Source organism: Sycon ciliatum, chromosome 10 (genome assembly GCF_964019385.1).
Source record: "Sycon ciliatum chromosome 10, ocSycCili1.1, whole genome shotgun sequence".
Lineage (NCBI taxonomy): Eukaryota > Metazoa > Porifera > Calcarea > Leucosolenida > Sycettidae > Sycon > Sycon ciliatum.
Genome location: NC_088652.1, coordinates 28,897,713 through 28,918,576, shown reverse-complemented (window position 1 = coordinate 28,918,576; position 20,864 = coordinate 28,897,713). Strand labels below are relative to the sequence as shown.

Below are 20,864 nucleotides of genomic sequence, written 5' to 3'. Positions count from 1 at the left end.
ACACAGACACCAGGGCAAGTGATTAGTAAAGAGTCACACGAAAAATAAATGATGCACAAACTGCAGTGTAAGTATGCTGAAATCAGTGTTAGGGAGAGGGGTGGGAGAGGGGAGTGGAGGTGAGAGAGGGAAAGGAGAAGGGAAAGGAAGGGGATCTGTGTGTGTGTGGGGGGGGGGTGAGGAGGGAGGGAAGGAGGGAGGGAAGGAGGAAGGGAGGGAAGGAGGGAAGGAAGGAGGGTAGGAGGGAAGGAGGGAGGGAGGGAGTGCAGACACCTGCAAAGTGAGGACAGATGGTTAAATTCCATTGATTTTGTGTTTTTGTGTGCGCAGACGTTTGAAAATGCGGTCACCTGTGAAATGCGAAATGCGGACACTCTCTCTCTCGTATGCCCACAGTGCTGTGCTGCAGTGATCTCAGCCTAACAAGGCTTGCCGCATGTCTAGTTCACAGCCTAACAAGGCTTGCTGCATGTCTAGCTCACAGCTTAACAAGGCTTGCTGCATGTCTAGTTCACAGCCTAACAAGGCTTGCCGCATGTCTAGTTCACAGCCTAACAAGGCTTGCTGCATGTCTAGTTCACAGCCTAACAAGGCTTGCCGCATGTCTAGTTCACAGCCTAACAAGGCTTGCTGCATGTCTAGTTCACAGCCTAACAAGGCTTGCCGCATGTCTACAGTGCATTTCAAAACTATAGACGCGTAGGGTTTTTGAAATATTTCAAATTTGGCTGGAACTTTTTGAGAAAAGTTTTCGGAATATTGCTCAGGATTGCTCCACAATTACTCTCATATAGTTTCTAAAGGATTGGATAACAGACGCCCAATTTGGAAAAATTTATGCACAAAGTAATCACAGATTTTATGTGGTATAGATGCTGGCATAACGGTTTTTGCCTAGGTACGCGTCTATAGTTTTGAAATGGACTGTAGTTCACAGCCTAACAAGGCTTGCTGCATGTCTAGTTCACAGCCTAACAAGGCTTGCCGCATGTCTAGCAGTGGCGTGTCCAGGATTTGACTGAGGGGGGGGGGGGGGGGGGTTGCGGCCAGGATGCGGTGGGGATAGATGACATCATGCTACTGTCCCGGGTCGGCCATTTTGAAAATGATGTCCAGACGCCTTGAATCTCACACACCACGAAAAACAAAATGTATTTAAATAATTTATTGTACATGTATTTCCAAAGCTTGCATCACACAATTAATAATGAAAGTACATAGAAGGGATATAGCAGTTGCCTCTGCACATGGTAAGTACACGCAGCTTTCCTTCAAAGTTTGGCGGGGCACGCCAACAGGAGAGAAGTTACAAATCGGGGCAGTTGCCTTCGGACTCCTCCTGGACAGGGTTCACCAACAGCATTCTCCGAGGATGAGCTGAAGCAAACCTGTTCAATACAGCATCCAGATCGAGAGGAATGCTCTTGTGGCAATGCAGAAGCACAAGGGCATTCAGTCGTGACTGCGTCATGGTGCTGCGGCGTTCCGTTTTGATAAACTTCAGGGTGGAGTTAGCACGTTCGACGCCAGCGGATGTCAAAGGAATGACAAGGACAAGCTGCAAGATGCACGAGACGTTTGGGTAGAGTATGGAATTGGTTTCCTTGACAGTACTGGGGAGAGAAGTTGGGTGTTGTCCTGCTGGGCGCATTTCCCACTTCTTCATCCACAGCTCCACTTCAGCTCTGAAACTGCTCCTGTCTGGGAGATCAGAAGCATAGGCTGCCTCTATGTTGGCAATGTGATCGGATGTCATGCGATCCAAGTTGGCAGGGAGAAGAAGGAGTGCCTGGATGGCCTTCTGGTTCAGGGAACTGAAACGACTGCCCATTTCAGAAATAACCGAATCCAGGAACGGCACGAAAACTGACCTGCGCCAGTACTCCTCTGCATCGGAGGCAGGCACATTGCTACGCTGTGTCTGGCGTGCTGAAGTGCGAGGAATGACTGGTTTCTCTCTCCCATGGACAGCTGTTAGACTGCAAATTTCACCATAGACCTTCTTGAATGATATGTCCGCCTCCCCGCGGTGACCTTGAAAGACAACGACGACTCCGGATATCTGGGAGTATGCTTCCAATATATCCAAATGTGAACCTTGGAGAAGAGCACTCAGACCTTTCAGGTATGCAGAGACGAAAACGTTACAGTGCAAGGAGACAATAAAGTCATCCGATGATATTGCTCGGAGCAGTCCGTTTGCCTCCGTGACTGACTTGCCATCGAACTTGGCCAGCTCACAAGGTTTCTCAATGCCAGCTTCAGCTTGCTGGTCATGCGTTGGTGCTGAGGATTGGCCACATATCACCTCCAGGCAGAACACAACAGCCTCATACACCTGCCTGAAATCCATGATGGCCGTGTGCTGCTCAACCCACCTGGTAGCAGACAGCAACTTCAGCTTCAGGGTTGGGATTGGTTCTTTTCCCTCTTGCGTACGGTGGTAGTTAAGCCAGGCAGTGGAGGTTTCAAGGCATCGCTGACGCTTCGGTGAGTATTTGAAGAAGATGCCCAGTGCCTGCAGGTCTGATAGCATGCACTGGACAGACTTCACAGCGCAAGCCTTGGTCAGCGCCAGGTTTAACTGATGGCTGGCACAATGGTAGTAATGGGCTTCAGGTATTACTTGACTGAACTTCGCCTGGCAGCCATTCAGATGTCCACTCATTGCTCCGGCACCGTCGTAGGCTTGAGCGCGGCAGAACTTTGGGTTGAGACCAATCCGCTTCAGCTCACCCATTATCGTGTCACAAATAGCTGCGCCAGTAGCAGACTTGCACTCAGCAAATGAAACCAGGCTTTCTGTGGCCTCTCCGTCACAAATGTACCGCACAGAAATACCAAGCTGCTCCCATCCACTGACATCCGTGACCTCATCGGCCTGAATACCGTAATAGTGAGAGTCGCGGACATTCTTGACAATGGACGCCGTTATCTCATCACCCATACATACAAGCAGTTGGTTCTGGGCCATGTTCGACAGGTAAGTTGCATTTTTTGCGCGAGTTTGCAAATGGTCGTGCAGCACTGTATCGCCGCTTGCCACAGCAAACCGAATCAACGCGTGGAAATTGCCTTCTGGATCACCATCTCCAGTCAGATCATCGCGGTGTCCGCGAAGGGCCAGGCCTTGTCTTCAAGCCAATTCCAGGCAGCGCAGAATAGACAAGAGAACTTGTCTGTTCTTCCGAACACGTTCTTGTGACCGTTCCGTAATTGTGGCGTCAATGCGTTGCTGTGGGTTCTCTGCTACGGAGATGAAGTGCGACAGCTTGGCAATCGAATCAGCATGGTACTCCAGCGACCATGGGCATCTAAGTCCTCTCCAAGTTTCTTGAAATTTCGGTGGACTTCGGTGATCAGGGTGTCTGCCCTTCTCGATCCACCTCGGTGAAGAGTGGGGAAGAGAACGCAGGGCAAGCAATACACGCCAGCCACTGATACGTCTCCTTCGCCGTCGTGATACGCCAGCCACTCGTGCTTCTCAAACAAAGACAGCTGGAGGAATCGCTTCGATGTGCCCGACTGCTTTCTCTTGTCAGCAAGTAGCGAGAACGGCAGCGAGCAACCGGGCACTGGTTTTCTGGACCGAATCAACTGCAATTTCTGCGAGTCCGACAATTTCTCACCACGCAAAGCATCCTTGACATAGGCAGCTGTGCTATGTTCTGGCTGCTCGCTGACAACCAGTGCTTCCACGTCTGGAGGAGTGTCAGTCTGCTCGGAAACTTCCGTAAGTTCAACTGGAGCAGGAATCGGCAGAGCGGCAGCGGCAGCAGGAGTTTCGTCGCTACCAGAACGCTTTGCAAAAAATCCATCCAGGCTCTGCTGGCTAGAGCCTGGCCTTTTGGGATGTCGCTGAGACATCGTCAAAAAGTCTTCGCGACAGAGTCAACCAAATCAGATTCGAAGTTGGAACGCCGAGGCGATAAATCAGAGCTCGAAAGATCGTTCAAGTTAGTTACTAAGTCTTAGTTCTGAAGCGCTTTCCTGTGACAAGTTCACTTTATACGCTTGCACAGCGCTGCACATCGCAGATCGCGTACTCTAGTATACGGGATTACCTATCGATGCGTATACTATCGCCGATAGTATACGCGTCGATAGGTAATCCCGTATACTTCGCGTATACTACGTACTACACACAGTCGAGAGTCTCGATCTCCCGGCCAGACCTGACGCGTCGAGCGCGTCCCAGCAGTGATGATCAGTTTAGTGTGAAATGAACAGTGACTGCAGCACAGTGACTGGCCGTGCATACTACTAGTCTGCCTGTACTGACTGTGTACAGTCAACCACTGAACCAGGCCGCTTGGACGCTCGTTTCCGGCCGCGAGCGCCCCCCAGACATGCACTGCACACGTCTGCAGGATGCGGGCTGCAGGTGAGTGCAGCATGCCTGGCGTTGTTTATTTTTCGAAACCTAGGTCGAAACTTTTGAGGGGGGGGGGGGGGGGGGCGCGCTCCCCCCCCCCCGCGCCCCCCCCCCCTAAACCCGCCACTGTCTAGTTCACAGCCTAACAAGGCTTGCCGCATGTCTAGTTCACAGCCTAACAAGGATTGCTGCATGTCTTGTTCACTGCCTAACAAGGCTTGCGGCATGTCTAGTCCACAGCCTAACAAGGCTTGCCGCATGTCTAGTTCACAGCCTAACAAGGCTTGCTGCATGTCTAGTTCACAGCCTAACAAGGCTTGCCGCATGTCTAGTTCACCAGCCTAACAAGGCTTGCTGCATGTCTAGTTCACAGCCTAACAAGGCTTGCCGCATGTCTAGTTCATCAGCTGGATTTCGCTCATCCATCAAATTATACCTAGTGTTCCCTGTAAAAAGGCACTGACGCCTGTTAGGATTTCCCTAGTAAAAAGAAAAAAGAAAAAAATAATAATAATAACAAATGCGGCCACAGTGACTGGGGACCGGGGGCATGCGCTCTGTACCATGTGTCGTCATGACATCTTGCTGGACGAACAATGAAACCAAGAGTACATAACCCCCCAGAGTGTGCAACGCCTGATCCAGCTCTGCATAGGGTCTTGGTCGAGCGGAATCGGATCTTTGCGTCATAATACCGTACAAATCTGAGGGGAACCCGGGGAGTCGCGGGTACTCTTGGATCAAAAACAATGGTGCCCTGCCTCAAGACCGGCCTTGCACTGGTGTGGAGTGTACGCATGTCATCAGAAGATTCGATTCAGCTCGACCAAGACCCTATGCAGAGCTGGATCGGCGTTGCACACTCTGGGGGGTTATGTACTCTTGATGAAACCTGTCTAAGACGACCGCTCAAGGGACCTTCAAAGTGTGGTATCTGTAACCAGGTGGTCTCCTTATCCAAGGTCATTTGACTGGAAATGGCGTCCCTTGGTCCTGGTTGCAGTGGTCTTCTTGGACAAGTGGTCGCCTTATCCGAGTGGTCACCTTGACAGGTTTTACTGTATGCATGTAGAGGAAGTATAGTAGAGTATGTGGCAACCTGGATGCAATCATGCCCATACATAACACACACACTGGGCAAATGTAGTACCCGTATCAAGAGTAGATAACACAAGAGTATGTAACTCCGTATCTCTTCTGCAGATACCGTGGCCCACGGTGGAATTTTTTGTCGACGACACCTTTCTACATGACGTATGTCATACAGAGCACACGCAAACTCCCACAGAGCAGTGTGAGAGCACGTGCTGAGCACTGACCTTCATCGCCAGTTTGTGATTTTGCGGTGTTTGTGCCGTTTTCGAGAACGAAAACTCTCCCGCCCCTGTACTTTTCCCATGCACCGGTTGTTGCCGAGGTCAAAACTACATGCACTTTCTTCCGGACAGGACTTGATGTTCAATCAACTCATCACAATCTTGGTTGTGATGAAGCCGAGACCCAAGGTCGGCAGAGCATCCCAGACCACGCCACCACTCCCCTTATTCATGGCTCACACATGACGGGTTTACGTGGCTCTAGTAAAAAAATTAATACTTGTAATAAAAAATCAAGACTGGATGCCGAGAGTCTGAACATTGTAGTTCGTGATCAACATTTCTAACATTTCGCTCGCGCTTTAACGTTCGCTTGTGGACAGCAAACTTTTTTGGTGGCTGACGAGTGCTTCTCTGCAGGTGTTTTTTTCTGCCATGTTTCCATCTGTGGATCACCAAGTGCCGCAACAATACTTTCTTCCTCAGAGAGATAAGATCAATCTGCTGCAAATAGTTGTCTGCCAGAGACTACGATGGTGCAAAATAGGAGTAGTAGGATCGACAAAAGGTTGAGTAATGCGAAGGACTACAGGGACAGGCCATACACGTAGTCCTTGTCCCTTTAAAGGGGAAGTTAAGGCAAAAATCAAAATTTCACCAGTTGTAGTCTTCGGGGTGCTGAGTCGAATGGTCTTGGTCCGAGAAAGCTGAGCCGCTCCCTTCCTACTTGAATCCCAATCGAACTCGCGTACTTCCACCGAAACTGGGTGACTGCGCCCTACTAGATTGGGATTTGTATGCAACATGTCATTAAAAGCGCCATTTCGTTCTTATAAAAGCACGGATGACCGCGATTGGCCCATATGTTGTAGTCTTTTGGACGCTGAGTTGACTGGTTTTGGTCCGAAAAGGCTGCGAAGCAGCGTTCCTCCTTTATTCCCAATCGAACATGCTTGAACAAGGGGTCACGTGCTCCTGCGTACACCAGTCACCTGGTCACGGTGCCTGCAGGGTACAACTTACTAGCCTGTTTGACCTTTTTTGGGTGCAGTCCTGTCACTCGAGTTGAACTCGAGTTGAACCTTGGTGTGAAAGTTGTCGCCTGCTGGCGTGGTGACCAGGTGATTTGGGCACCCAGGAGCACGTGACCGCTTGTTCAACCATGTTCGATTGGGAATAAAGGAGGAACGCTGCACCGCAGCCTTTTCGGACCAAAACCAGTCGACTCAGCGTCCAAAAGACTACAACATATGGGCCAATCGCGGTCATCCGTGCTTTTATAAGAACGAAATGGCGCTTTTAGTGACATTTTGCATACAAATCCCCATCTAGTAGGGCGCAGTCACCCAGTTTCGTGAAGTGCGCGAGTTCGATTGGGATTCAAGTAGGAAGGGAGCGGCTCAGCTTTCTCGGACCAAGACCATTCGACTCAGCACCCCGAAGACTACAACTGGTGAAATTTTGATTTTTGCCTTAACTTCCCCTTTAATCCTTCACTTGAGAATTTGAACAAGAAGGCAAAACGATGAGCTGATTCCAAAATGGGGCAAAAGCACGAAGTTTGAGTTCACATGTACATGTGCTTGGTGTATCGACTACAAAACTTCCGATTAGCCTCGGCTGTGAAAACTTGAGGCTGCGAATTCATCAGGTAAAATGGCAAGTTTAGCAAATGTTAAACCCCGCCAAGTGCACGCGGCAAAAGACTCGCAGCGCGTGGCTCGTACGGTATGACTCATGTCCAGAAAAGATGATGTCAACAAAAAAAACCGCCGTTGGCCAAACCATCCAGAGTTGCACACTCTTGTTTATCTATTCTTGCCGGCATGATGGTTGCATGCATTGTCACAAACAGAATGACGTACATATGACTGTAAGGAGATGCGTGCAACTAAGAATTCAGGACACCTGTAAATTGAGGGCATTTGGCCTCATTCACATGAGTGTGTGTAATTTTCAGGTTTTTACTGTATATTGTAAAACCGGAAATTTTTGGAGATATATTTTTGGTGACTTCGGATTACGTAACAGAGGGATTAAGATGAACGTTATTTCTGACCTGACGCGAAAGTTCAGCTCACGTTATTTGGCTTGCGTGTCGTAAACGAACACGAGTGACCTGCAGCTCACGTCGAAATTTGGAGTTTTACGCCAAATTTGACGTGAAATTGCGCGTCACGTCGGAAATAACGTGCATCTAAACCTCTCTATTATCGAAGAACGACCTGTACAAAGGACTTGTGACATCCTTTACGATGCACAACAAGGAGGCAGCATGCCTGTACGTTTGGTGAAGTTAAATAAAGATAGCATTGCAGCATAACACCCCTGGTCAAGAAAGAAGCTTTGTCTAAAATGTAAGCCAAACGCAAATTGCAACCTACTGTCCCGTGGTGCCTAAGTGACTGCAGAGGAGCACAAAGACAAGAAAAGGCAGAATACAAATTAAAAATATTAATTTTCAATTTTATTTCACCGTCCAATGGCAGAACTAGAAGCCATTGCAAAGGAGGGGGTGTTAGCCAGCCATGGCAAGAGAAGGAAAAAGAAGGAAAAAAGGAAAGAACATAATAATCGGAAGAAAAGAACGCATCAGCGGGGTGAAAATTATCACTACAGTCAACCTACCCTTATAACGATATTTGCGTCAGACCAAGAAATATTGTTATAAGGGTAATATTGTTTTTGGGGTAACTGGTTCATTTCATACACATACGTCATAATGCATGGATTTTGTTCATTTTTTACACTCTTCATAGCATAAAAACTGACGCACATGCACATTATGTACAGAGCAAGGTGCCCACTGGTGCCCCCCGTGGCATTTCGTCATTTCCCAGCAACTTATCTAGTGAAGCCTGCTCTACCTAGATAGTGGCCTCTACATATTCCCTCCTATTCCCTGCTAGATATTGTTATAAAATGGAAAATGTCAATTGGTCAGCCCATTTTATATCGTTATGGAGGTAATATTGTTATAGCAAAATTGTTATAGAGGTAAGGCATTGTATACAAAAGTCAATGGAGTGATTTGGTTTGGCAGAAAAATATCGTTAAAAGGGTAGTATCGTTATAGCAAGAGTACATACCCCCCAGAGTGTGCAACACCTGATCCAGCTCTGCATAGGGTCTTGGTCGAGCGTGATCGGATCTTTGCGTCATAATACTGTGCACATCTGAGGGGAACCCGGGTAGTCGCGGGTACTCTCGGATCAAAAACAATGGTGCCCTGCCTCGAGACCGGCCTTGTGCTGGTGTGGAGTGTACGCATGACATCAGAAGATCCGATTACGATCGACTAAGACCCTATGCAGAGCTGGATCAGGCGTTGCACACTCTGAGGGGTTATGTACTCTTGGTTAAAGAGGTTATCGTTATAATGGTAGGTCGACTGTAGGTTGCCCATGGTGAGTAGTGGCGAGACAAGCCAGCAAAAGAGGCGAGTGAGCTTTACAATTTGGCATGACATTTAACATAGTCTTTGAACTGTCTAACATTGGATATTGTCTTCATTTCCATGGGCAGCTTGAGCCAATACGAATATGCAGAAAAGATAGGGCATTATTTTGGTAAACATAGTTGACAAAGCTCTGGGAAGTACTATGCCATTGCGAGTGTCCCGTGCGAAAGTAAACCAGTTATACTTGCTGAGATGTTCAGGGACAATGTTCAGTTTCATACGATGGACCAGAACGCATGACTGTCTCTGCGACAGGATAGAGATGGGGCAGGTGGAGGCCAAACTATAATCAGTAGAGGGGAATAAAGTGGGTTTACGAAAAATAATTTTTAACACCCGTTTACGAAATGATTCGATTGATTCTGCAAACAAAATCCGCTCAATTTCTGCATAATTTCTGAGTGAACAAAATGTGTGCAAATTTCACACTTCTAAACACAAGTTGGTGTGACTGCCCAAAGGAACTTCTCCAGTCTTTTTGATGTGTTCTTGCAAGAACTTCAATTCTTCCCTTTCATCTTGGGCGAGAGAAAATATTTCACGATCCGCTGGAGACTCAGTTAAACTGACTTTTCAGCATTCGTAGGAATGCCAACACCATGCAAAGATCAAAGGCGCAGATGCAGCTCCTCAAGCGGTGGGAAAATGTGTAGATCAGCCCACCAGTAAAGTAGTCAAAGACTATCACATTCGCTGGTTCCCAATTAACTGTGGGTCGCAGCACTAATGGAAAAATCCTTCCGCTTCCCAGCAGGACTTGAACCTGGTACCCTCTGTTTCTCAATTATGGTTGTACACCATCCCATTATGCCAGTCTCCCCGGGAGAGAGAGAGAGTAAGAGAGAGTAAGAGAGAGTAAGAGAGAGAGGAGAGAGAGAGAGAGAGAGAGAGAGAGAGAGAGAGAGAGAGAGAGAGAGAGAGAGAGAGAGAGAGAGAGAGAGAGAGAGAGAGAGAGAGAGAGAGAGAGAGAGAGAAGAGCGAGAGAGAGAGAGAGAGAGAGAGAGAGAGAGAGAGAGAGAGAGAGAGAGAGAGAGAGAGAGAGAGAGAGAGAGAGAGAGAGAGAAGAGAGAGATAGAGAGAGAGAGAGAGAAAAAGAGAGAGAGAGAGAGAGAGAAAGAGAGAGAGAGAAAGAGAGAGAGAGAGAGAGAGAGAGAGAGAGAGAGAGAGAAAGAGAAAGGAGAGGAGAGGAGAGTGGAGGAGGAGAGAGAGAGAGAGAGATAGAGAGATAGATAGATAGAGAGAGAAAGAAAGAGAGAGAGAGAGGAGAGGAGAGGAGAGGAGTGTGGAGGAGAGAGAGAGATAGATAGATAGATAGATAGATAGAGAGAGAGAGAGGGAGAGAGAGAGAGAGAAACATGATATCAAATCCTTGGGTACCATCGATATAGACCAGTGAAATTTTTACATTAGAGACAACAAAAGCTGCTCCATTAAAACACAAGAAAGACAACACGTTATACAATCTACTGCCGTGGAAATGGAGATCCAGTCGAATGACCGGGTCAGCGCTCTCAGTGTGTACAGAACGTTGAATGTTGACCCGATGCGACCACGCCGACCAGCGCCCTGCAAAGCATACATGAATGTGTGAACTATGTGTACCGACCGTCCGTCCGTAGATCTCCACAGTCATACTCGCGGCTGCATGGCCAGCGCCCTTGGGCCGCTAGACATGCAACCAGATTTCCATGTCCACGACAGTGCAGCCATGTACTTAGTATATGCAATACAGTAGTGGTGCAGTGAACTGCTACTTCCGCAAACCATTATTCATTTGAGGACTGATTTAGTGAATCATCGGAACAAATAATTATCACCCTCCACTCAGGTGAATACTGACAAGCCCTATCCATACAGAAATCTCAATGTGGGCTAATGATAAACCTGTCTGAATCCATTTCAAATCCATTCACCCACCCAACATAAGACAGCTGCCCGCTCCCCATTAACCTCTGGATCACCGATCTGTACCATGATGATGAGATGTTCAATCATTCAATAGCACACCAGGCGTGGTTGGAGCAACACGGAACATCGTGCTAAGGGTACGTCCATACTCACGGGAAGACCCAGTTGGCGGGACAGGAACACACCGTATCACATGCACCCGCCGCCAGCCTCGGAAAAATCAAACTCGCGTCCACACCTGCCGTTTCCGCCAGCAAAGTCGGGCGTGAAATCGTTTGGGGCACTCAGTGCAGTGAAGATAGTGAAGACAGTGAAGTCAGCACTCAGTGCAGTGAAGACAGTGAAGTCAGTGAAGACAGTGAAGACAGTGAAGACAGTGAAGACAGTGAAGACAGTGAAGACAGTGAAGACAGTGAAGTCAGTGAAGACAGTGAAGACAGTGAAGACAGTGAAGACAGCACTCGTGCAGGGAACTAATGTAAAACGAGTCACAAAGTCGAACGAGTCACAAAGTCTAACGTTTTAACGATCACTATTTTTCAGGAATGGGTTTGCTCCCACACTGGAGCTCGCGCTATTCCGCCGACTTGACTTGTAGTAGTAGGTTTTTCATTTTGACCCGACGAGACCATACGACGCTTGCAGATCACAGCACGAACAGTTCACCAGCCACACTCCACGAAAGCAAGTAGTAGTACTCCTGACAAGTCTTGTTTCGTTCCATAGAGATAATAACGGGGAACTCATCAGAGGACAAGCAGTTGTTGAATGAAGGGGTTTAGCTGAATAATGCTATTTTATAGAAAAGATATTGGCGCACTGAGGTGTAAACACTCAACTAACTCACATATGTGACATATCAACACAAAAGGAATAGTGCAGAATGGAGGTGTTCTGAACCCTACCAGACACAACTATCACAAGTGCTAAATCATTCACAATGAGAAGGAGAGGCACACAGGAATAGGTCGCGCTAGTTTACACGTCACAAATGGTACTGAGGTAGTGACAAAGATAGGTGAAAAGTAGACGCCAAGTGAAAGCCGACAAATCATCACGAACGTCTAACGTCACATCTGAAGATTGCTAGCGGCACAAGACAAATACTTCACAAACCTCGATAATTGAAATTCAGCCAGCGGTATAGTGAACGGAAGGCTGCTGGGCGTGACATAGAACCGTGGGCTGCTGAGGCGACGTATCCATCCTGATCTTGACTGCAAGGTTGGCGTCTAACGCTAAAATCCGAGCAGCAGATCAAATCCTTCCTCTGGTGAATGGCAGATTTCCTGGTCCAGGAGAAGTCATAATTCTTTGTGCCATCTTCAATAGGTCCGTCAAATACAGTAGTAGTAGGTTTTTCATTTTGACCCGACGAGACCATACGACGCTTGCAGATCACAGCACGAACAGTTCACCAGCCACACTCCACGAAAGCAAGTAGTAGTAAAAAATAAATAAATAAAATAGCATTATTCAGCTAAACCCCTTCATTCAACAACTGCTTGTCCTCTGATGAGTTCCCCGTTATTATCTCTATGGAACGAGACAAGACTTGTCAGGAGTACTACTACTTGCTTTCGTGGAGTGTGGCTGGTGAACTGTTCGTGCTGTGATCTGCAAGCGTCGTACGGTCTCGTCGGGTCAAAATGAAAAACCTACTACTACTGTATTTGACGGACCTATTGAAGATGGCACAAAGAATGATGACTTCTCCTGGACCAGGAAATCTGCCATTCACCAGAGGAAGGATTTGATCTGCTGCTCGGATTTTAGCGTTAGACGCCAACCTTGCAGTCAAGATCAGGATCGATACGTCGCCTCAGCAGCCCACGGTTCTATGTCACACCCAGCAGCCTTCCGTTCACTATACCGCTGGCTGAATTTCAATTATCGAGGTTTGTGAAGTATTTGTCTTGTGCCGCTAGCAATCTTCAGATGTGACGTTAGACGTTCGTGATGATTTGTCGGCTTTCACTTGGCGTCTACTTTTCACCTATCTTTGTCACTACCTCAGTACCATTTGTGACGTGTAAACTAGCGCGACCTATTCCTGTGTGCCTCTCCTTCTCATTGTGAATGATTTAGCACTTGTGATAGTTGTGTCTGGTAGGGTTCAGAACACCTCCATTCTGCACTATTCCTTTTGTGTTGATATGTCACATATGTGAGTTAGTTGAGTGTTTACACCTCAGTGCGCCAATATCTTTTCTATAAAATAGCATTATTCAGCTAAACCCCTTCATTCAACAACTGCTTGTCCTCTGATGAGTTCCCCGTTATTATCTCTATGGAACGAAACAAGACTTGTCAGGAGTACTACTACTTGCTTTCGTGGAGTGTGGCTGGTGAACTGTTCGTGCTGTGATCTGCAAGCGTCGTATGGTCTCGTCGGGTCAAAATGAAGAACCTACTACCACTGTATTTGACGGACCTATTGAAGATGGCACAAAGAATTACGACTTGACTTGCCACGTGACTGACTCACGACTGCCATCCAGAGCACACGAGAAGTCAACCGAAACTTCGACTCGGCAAACCTATATTTTTTCGTTATTTGACGAAACGCTATCGCGAGATGTTTGTGTAAAGTTGCGCATACAGATGGGTGGCCAGGTAGCCATCATTAATCTTTCTGCACGTTATCATGGCAAAATTAGAAAAACGTTAAAAAAGAACGTTTTGGTTGTTAAACTTTCCGGTTTTACAGTAATACAAAAATACTGTCACATGTACAACTGAAATCGGCACATAAACAAAATTTAATAATACGTCTACAGTATTTTTCCGGTTATAAGTCGACCTTTTATGACTGAAAATAGCAGAAGAAAAGGTGGGGGTCGACTTACAACCGGGATTCGACTTATACCCGGGAATTATTGGTATCTTCCAAAAATAACCTTCACTGAATACACGAGTGCACCATGTGTATGCATTTTTGCCAAGTTTATTTGCCTTTTTCAAGGATTGGGATGTTTCAGAATCCAATGAGGAGTGTTCATGTGATTTGTTCATGTGTTAGTAGCAGGGTGCAGTTAGCAGTGCTTCGTTGGGCAAAAACTTAAAAAACATAATTAAGACCTCCAGATACGGGGGGGGTCGACCTATAACCGGGGTCGACTTATAACCGGTAAAATACGGTAGTGCTAATGCTAGCTAGCTATTCCGTGGATCAAATAAATTGTGTCATTGGCACTGGTGAGAAAGTCAAGTTCTGAAAATGTGTTTGTTCCGAACGTTCCCACGTTCACTTCCTAGTCGATACGTTACATCTTCCGATAGCAGCATTGTCTGCTCCGACAGTCTGCTCGACGCAAACAAACGTCTGCTGGAGCTTAGCGTTGCTTGGACTATCGTGCTGGAGCACAGAGGGCATCATCCGCAAGTTTGCAATCCTCACACGCACAGAAAGAAGCCATGTGATAACAGGACTCCGCCGCGCCTTTTTTTCCGTATCGAGAATGAAGCACTGAGGCAAGCGCTGAGGCATATTGTGAGCGTTGCTGAGAAAGCAAAACTCCCCACACGCAACTGACAAACAAAAGGAAAGTACTGTAGTTCACTGCCGTTGCTTCCAAAAATATATTTCGAAGTACAATCGATCACTACCCACGCACGCCACCGTAGTTCTACACTACGGCTACGACTAGACAGTACCGCTCTGGCGTGAAGCTTCCCAGCCCAAAATTTGAGCTGGGAAGATTCTCACGCCATCGCGTCCGCGGGAAGCTGGTGGGTGGATCACATGACCTAGTTCCGGATTCACGCTACCATGACAACCATCCCATTCCGCCAGCCCTTCCTGTGAGTGTGGACGTACCCTAGGGAGATCTGAGCGGTGTGGCGTGTCAAAGGCTTTAAAAACATACAGTAAAGTCTTGTAGAAAAGCCACACTTGAATAGAAGCCACCCTCGAATAGAAGCCGCAATTTTGGGCCCATCAATTCACACATGAGCCTGGTTTTAGTGTTGACATACATAGAAATACCTGTCTTGTATAGAAGCCTGTCTCATATAGAAGCCTGCAAAATTTCACCAAAAAGTCGTAAAAGCCACGGCTTTTATACACGACTTTACGGTATGCATAATCTGTACAGAGACCATCACTCGGTCTTAGCAATCCTGCTAAGAACCGTAGAGTGAAAGACAAACATTTTTTAGAATGAGAGCCAATCATTACTTACAAGAACATCCCGTTTTGAGACGGGGAAAAAAAGTCTGCAGGTAAAGTTACAAGATTGTTTTTTCCCAGTTGTCTGCAAAATAACGGGAAAGATAAATGTTAGAACTTAGAATCTAAGCTGAGTCCCTTTCCCGATCACACCTTTCTGAGCAATGGATTGTACAATTGAAGACCAAGCCATTCCTGTCAAACTGAACAACACCTGTGTTGACTTGCTCGACGTCAATCATACCGTATGCCCGCATCTCTACAAGCCATGGAGGTATATTCGATTATAAAGCCAGTCTAGTTTCAGTTATAAAGCCATTGGCTTCGTAAATAAAATGACATTTGAAGTATGTTTTGTAAAAATGAAGGAATAAGCACTATTGCTAACAAACTTACAGCCCAGCAGGAAGGGTAAACAAGTGGATTTAGACTGAAATTTCTGTGTGGACTTTGACTTTTATGGCATGGCGTAGTAAGTGAGTCATTTTGCAGCTAAAATAGCTAGGAAAGCAACGGTGTTTCGAATATAAGGCCATGGCTTTAAAGGCACTGACATCCGGTAATAGCTTCTAAGTTGTGACAAACACGCAACATCTTTATACGGCAGACATACGTTAGATTGAAGGACCCTATTATTAGAGAGAATTAAGTTGAAGACACCAATGCAGCTGTACTTATGATTGATTAAAAAGGTGGTAAAGCAACATCCACAAAATGTGTGTCATCTGCATGAATAAAGTATACACAAATGTCAATTGGGCTTGTCTTGTTGATTGCGGTTATCAAATTTTCGTCTCTTCGTCGTTTGTCTAAATAATAATAATAACAATAATTGAACTTGGATAATGAGCCAGTATTAAATGTAAACAGTTTCCTCTGAGGCAAGAATGCGATAATACTCATGAAAAGCACTTCAGGCTCTTTACGAACATCTTGAAAGTTTTTTGGTTTCACAAGTATACTTTCCAGCCTTCTCATCAGGTGAAATACAGGCAAGGGAAAAGGAACAGTGGATTAATTACAGTAAGGAGGTGGTAAAACAGCGCAAAGAAGCTATCTTAGCTATCTTCTTTGCGAAAGCGAAAGGCTCGAACCTGGCGGCGAACCCGGCGGCGACGGGGTTCGAGCCTTTCAACAATGCCCAGATCGTGGGTCGTGAGACATCACTCCCAAGCCGAAAGACAATGGAGGCGATTGAAATCAGGGACAGAAAGCCCGAAATCAATGAGGACGAATGATGGTCTTTAACGGAATAGGACACTTCTGTGTGTGTGTGTGTGTGTGTGTGTGTGTGTGTGTGTGCGTGCATGCGTGCGTGCGTATGCGTTTGTTTTTGAGTTTGTGCATGTGCGGTTGTTTCACTTCCACGTTACACGTTACACGTTTCACTCTTATGGTGCGCTCTGGCTTACGTTACCTTGCACCCCTTAAAGGGGAAGTTAAGGCAAAAATTAAAATTTCACCAGTTGTAGTCTTCGGGGTGCTGAGTCGAATGGTCTTGGTCCGAGAAAGCTGAGACACTCCCTTCCTACTTGAATCCCAATCGAACCCGCGCACATCCACCGAAACTGGGTGACTGCGCCCTACTAGATGGGGATTTGTATGCAAAATGTCACTAAACGCGCCATTTCGTTCTTATAAAAGCACGGATGACCGCGATTGGCCCATATGTTGTAGTCCTTTGGACGCTGAGTCGACTGGTTTCGGTCCGAAAAGGCTGCGATGCAGCGTTCGCCCCTAATTCCCAATCGAACATGGTTGAACAAGCGGTCACGTGCTCCTGCGTACACCAGTCACCTGGTCACCGTGCCTGCAGGGTACAACTTACAGCCTGTTTTGACCTTTTTTTGGGTGCAGTCCTGTCACTCGAGTTGAACCTTGGTGTGAAAGTTGTCGCCTGCTGGCGTGGTGACCAGGTGATTTTGGCACCCAGGAGCACGTGACCGCTTCTTCAACCATGTTCGATTGGGAATAAAGGAGGAACGCTGCATCGCAGCCTTTTCGGACCAAAACCAGTCGACTCAGCGTCCAAAAGACTACAACATATGGGCCAATCGCGGTCATCCGTGCTTTTATAAGAACGAAATGGCGCTTTTAGTGACATTTTGCATACAAATCCCCATCTCGTAGGGCGCAGTCACCCAGTTTCGGTGGAAGTGCGCGAGTTCGATTGGGATTCAAGTAGGAAGGGAGCGGCTCAGCTTCCTCGGACCACGACCATTCGACTCAGCGCCCCGAAGACTACAACTGGTGAAATTTTAATTTTTGCCTTAACTTCCCCTTTAACACACTTCTCTCACATTTCTCTCACACTTCTCTCACGCTTCTCTCTCACTTTGTGTGATTATCACCAGGTAACCAGTGTGCCCCTCTTGTTGTCCTCGCCATTCATTTATTATAGAGCTAATGTATGACGCCTCGTGCTCTCCTCTCCTCACTTCTGTAGTGCTAATGTCTCAATGCTCCACTATTATAGTTTGCTACAGAGCCAGTTTCATTTCATTATTATTTTACTCCCTGATGAAGCCCCAAGGGCGAAAATTTGGAGATTTCATTTCTTTTGAATAAAATTTGGAGCGTCAACGACCTTCGACTTTGTATAGTGGTGGTGACTGATCATAATACAATTTGGAGTACATCTTGTTTATTGGTGTATACACCCGTTTTGAATCGGAATATTAGACTTTTTCTTGGCTAAGGTCCTTCAGTAGATGTGTTTCAACAAATTTCTAACCAAAAAGGAATTTTGAGAATTTTGACCCTAAGGGCTGTTTTCGCTGGGTGAGGCCCATGTCAGGAAAAAATTGGAGGTGTATCCAATTTCGTAAGAAAAGGTGTCAGCACCGACGCAATCCACACAGTCAAGTAAGCCAATTTTGTAACCGAGCGTTTTCGTTCCCTTCTCATCATAGGTGAGTACGGGGAATAATGGAAAAAAATGTCAAAATACAGTCGAATGTCACTTATCCGACCACTTCGGGAAACAGGCATGTTGTATAACTGAATATGTTGGATAACTGATATCATTAATGATTTTATGTGCATATATGGCTGGATTTCACTGATTTATGTACACAATACCCAAATTATATTCATGCATATTCATGAATTGCTCCATGTACACATACATGTTAGCATACTTGACCACATCTACTTCAAGTAAATGCATATTACACCGTATAATATACAAAAAAAAATTTTTTAAAGAATTTTAGGCCGATTCCACATTACGCCGAAAGTGGCTTTGCCTTGAAGGCATAAAGTGGCATATAAAGTGAAGCTGCATTCCCACATACAAGTGTCGATCACGGGACTTTGCATTGAAGGTTAGACTGTGAGGCTTCCCTGTGCTTGATCTAGATGACATGTACATGTAAGAGCCTCTCCACCACCGCCGTTACTACATTGTAGCCGCCGTTGCTACATTGTAGCAACGGCGGTGGTGGAGAGGCTCTTTGTTGGTCCAAATCCTCGAATATCACCCATTTCGCGTGCCAAATCTTGAAATTTGACCACGCTGTGTAGGCGCTAGGCGGATTCCAGATCATAGGTCGAATATTCTTCAACCTCGCCAACAGGCATTCCGGTGGCAGTTTTCTTTGTGTATGTCTCGTACAGTCATTTCGCCTTCGTTTTCATGTTGTCGATTTTGGAATGGACGATCGACGCAGTATAGATTGCCTCCTCCCGGAGCTGTTCAGCAAACAAATTCAGCTTGATGGCGATCTCCTCCGCGTAACTCCTGCGAACTGTACCGCCCGGAGGTCGCCTCAAATGTCCCTTCCAAAGCTCGATCAGCTTGCCCTCAAGCTCCTGGCTAAACATGACCCTAGGCATTGTTGACAGCTCACAAGTGAAAGATACGACAGGAAACAAATTCGGAAAAAATCGAAAGGCTGAAGAAAAGTCAGAGAAATGTCCTGAAAAGGTAAAAAGTTGCCTTGAAAGAGGGTGCTGGTGTTGCTTTGTAGACAACAAGCACTTTTCACTTTCGTGCGTTTCTCAAAGTGATCTCCATGGCAACTTGCCTGAAAAGTGCCTGAAAAATGGCATTTTAGACAGGATTTGGTGTAGTGTGGAATCGGCCTTACTGTTGAGAGTCATAAAATTACCACTCCCGGGCTTGTCGGATAACCGACGTGCTCGGATAACTGGCGACCGGATAAGTGACATTCGACTGTACGGCAAATTAAAGAGCTTCAGCAAAAGCATAGATCGAGAACCTCACGCTATACGTGTGGGAAAAAATAAAATTCAGCAGAGCTTGTCAAAAACAGGGTGAAGGTGAAGAAATGACGAAAACATAATGAAAACATCAGTGAGGAAAAGCATTCCTGACACTTTCACGAGGATTAGCGCCAAAGGAGGTGACGAAAAAGAGGCGACATTCTAACAATCAGCAATCAGCTATCAAGAGTCATCTGTCGGTTAGTGATAGTTGTCGTGAGTTGTATAAAGATGATTTTTTCTCAGTTTTGGCCCGTGGCAGATCTGTATTACATTTGTCTGTTTTGGAAGCGTTATATATTTGTAAGTTGTCCCCTGAACTAACTGTTATGTTTATTAAGGCGATAAAATAAATAAAATAAAAAAAGTATAAGCGAAGCAGACATTACAAAATAATGAATGAGAATACATGTATGTTAAAATTGATGCTCCTAATCGATTTTCTTGAGACTATCATCAGGGACAAATCGTCTCACAATAGAAGCTATGCGGAGAAACAAACTACTCGAAGTACTTATACGTATACGTGTATAGGATAGTGGGAAGTATACAAGGTGAGGTGTGAAAAAAAAACTAAAGTGGGAGAGAAGACGAAAGAAAGAAGAAGAAAAGATGTGAGAGTGTTCCAACGATGTGAGCTACTGCAAAAGGTGAGTGAAATGAAGGTGTGGAAGCAGGTGAATGTGATAGAGTGAGGAAGTGTGAGGTGTAGGTGTATGCGAATGAATACGTGTGTGAATGCTAGGTGAAGAGTCTCAGTTTTGTGACATTTTCTTTCTGAATGCATAGATTAGGATTGTGTTTACGGCCGAAAACAGCTTCTAATACCTTAAGTTCACGAAAACTACGAGCACGGCACAAAACAGTGAAGCATGAATCGTCATACACTGAGCGGCATTGGCTACTAGACAAGAGGTGTTTCTTACTTGCTGACCCTTTTGTTGTGCTCTCACCTTCAGTCCGGTCATCTTCATCTAGCTTGTCCAACTCACTTTCTTCATCACTGCTCATATCTTCATCACTGCTCACATCTTCCTCATCCTCTTCTTCTTCTTCCATATCGTCCTCTGCACACGACGACAATCCTACGCTACTGCTCGCTGCAAGTTCATGTCCGGTTGTAGATGCCATTATCACCGCACGAGTCATGCTTCTTGTTACTGGTCTCCGTACCTGTGCCTGGCCATTTCCTGCAGTCACACGTACCTGTGTACTTGTAGTAGGTTCAACCGGTACTGGAATAGTGCGGTTCTGAGATAGTTGTGCAACAGGCAACTGTTTGCGGGGACGGCCTCGTCCAGGTCGCTGGGCTCTGGCTGCATCTGACAATAGGTACAATGGTACATGTTGTTTGACGCGTGGGTTCAGGTGCTGAAGGGTTCTTCCTACATATCGGCTATCACAATG

The 20,864-nt window shown here is 46.3% G+C and overlaps 1 protein-coding gene across 1 annotated transcript in view; it reads right to left on the bottom strand.

The window, feature by feature from the left end:
* The window catches only part of LOC135826829 (sushi, von Willebrand factor type A, EGF and pentraxin domain-containing protein 1-like), a gene marked incomplete at its 3' end in the record, with an annotated part of 93,312 nt that overhangs the window by 60,262 nt on the left and 12,186 nt on the right, over window positions 1-20,864 (bottom strand). Inside the window, exons 6-7 of the mRNA XM_065339430.1 lie at window positions 15,244-15,315; window positions 8,076-8,096 (exon numbers count right to left, since the gene is read on the bottom strand). Coding sequence (XP_065195502.1) covers window positions 8,076-8,096; window positions 15,244-15,315 — 93 coding nt within the window. The remainder of the gene's footprint in view (window positions 1-8,075; window positions 8,097-15,243; window positions 15,316-20,864) is intronic.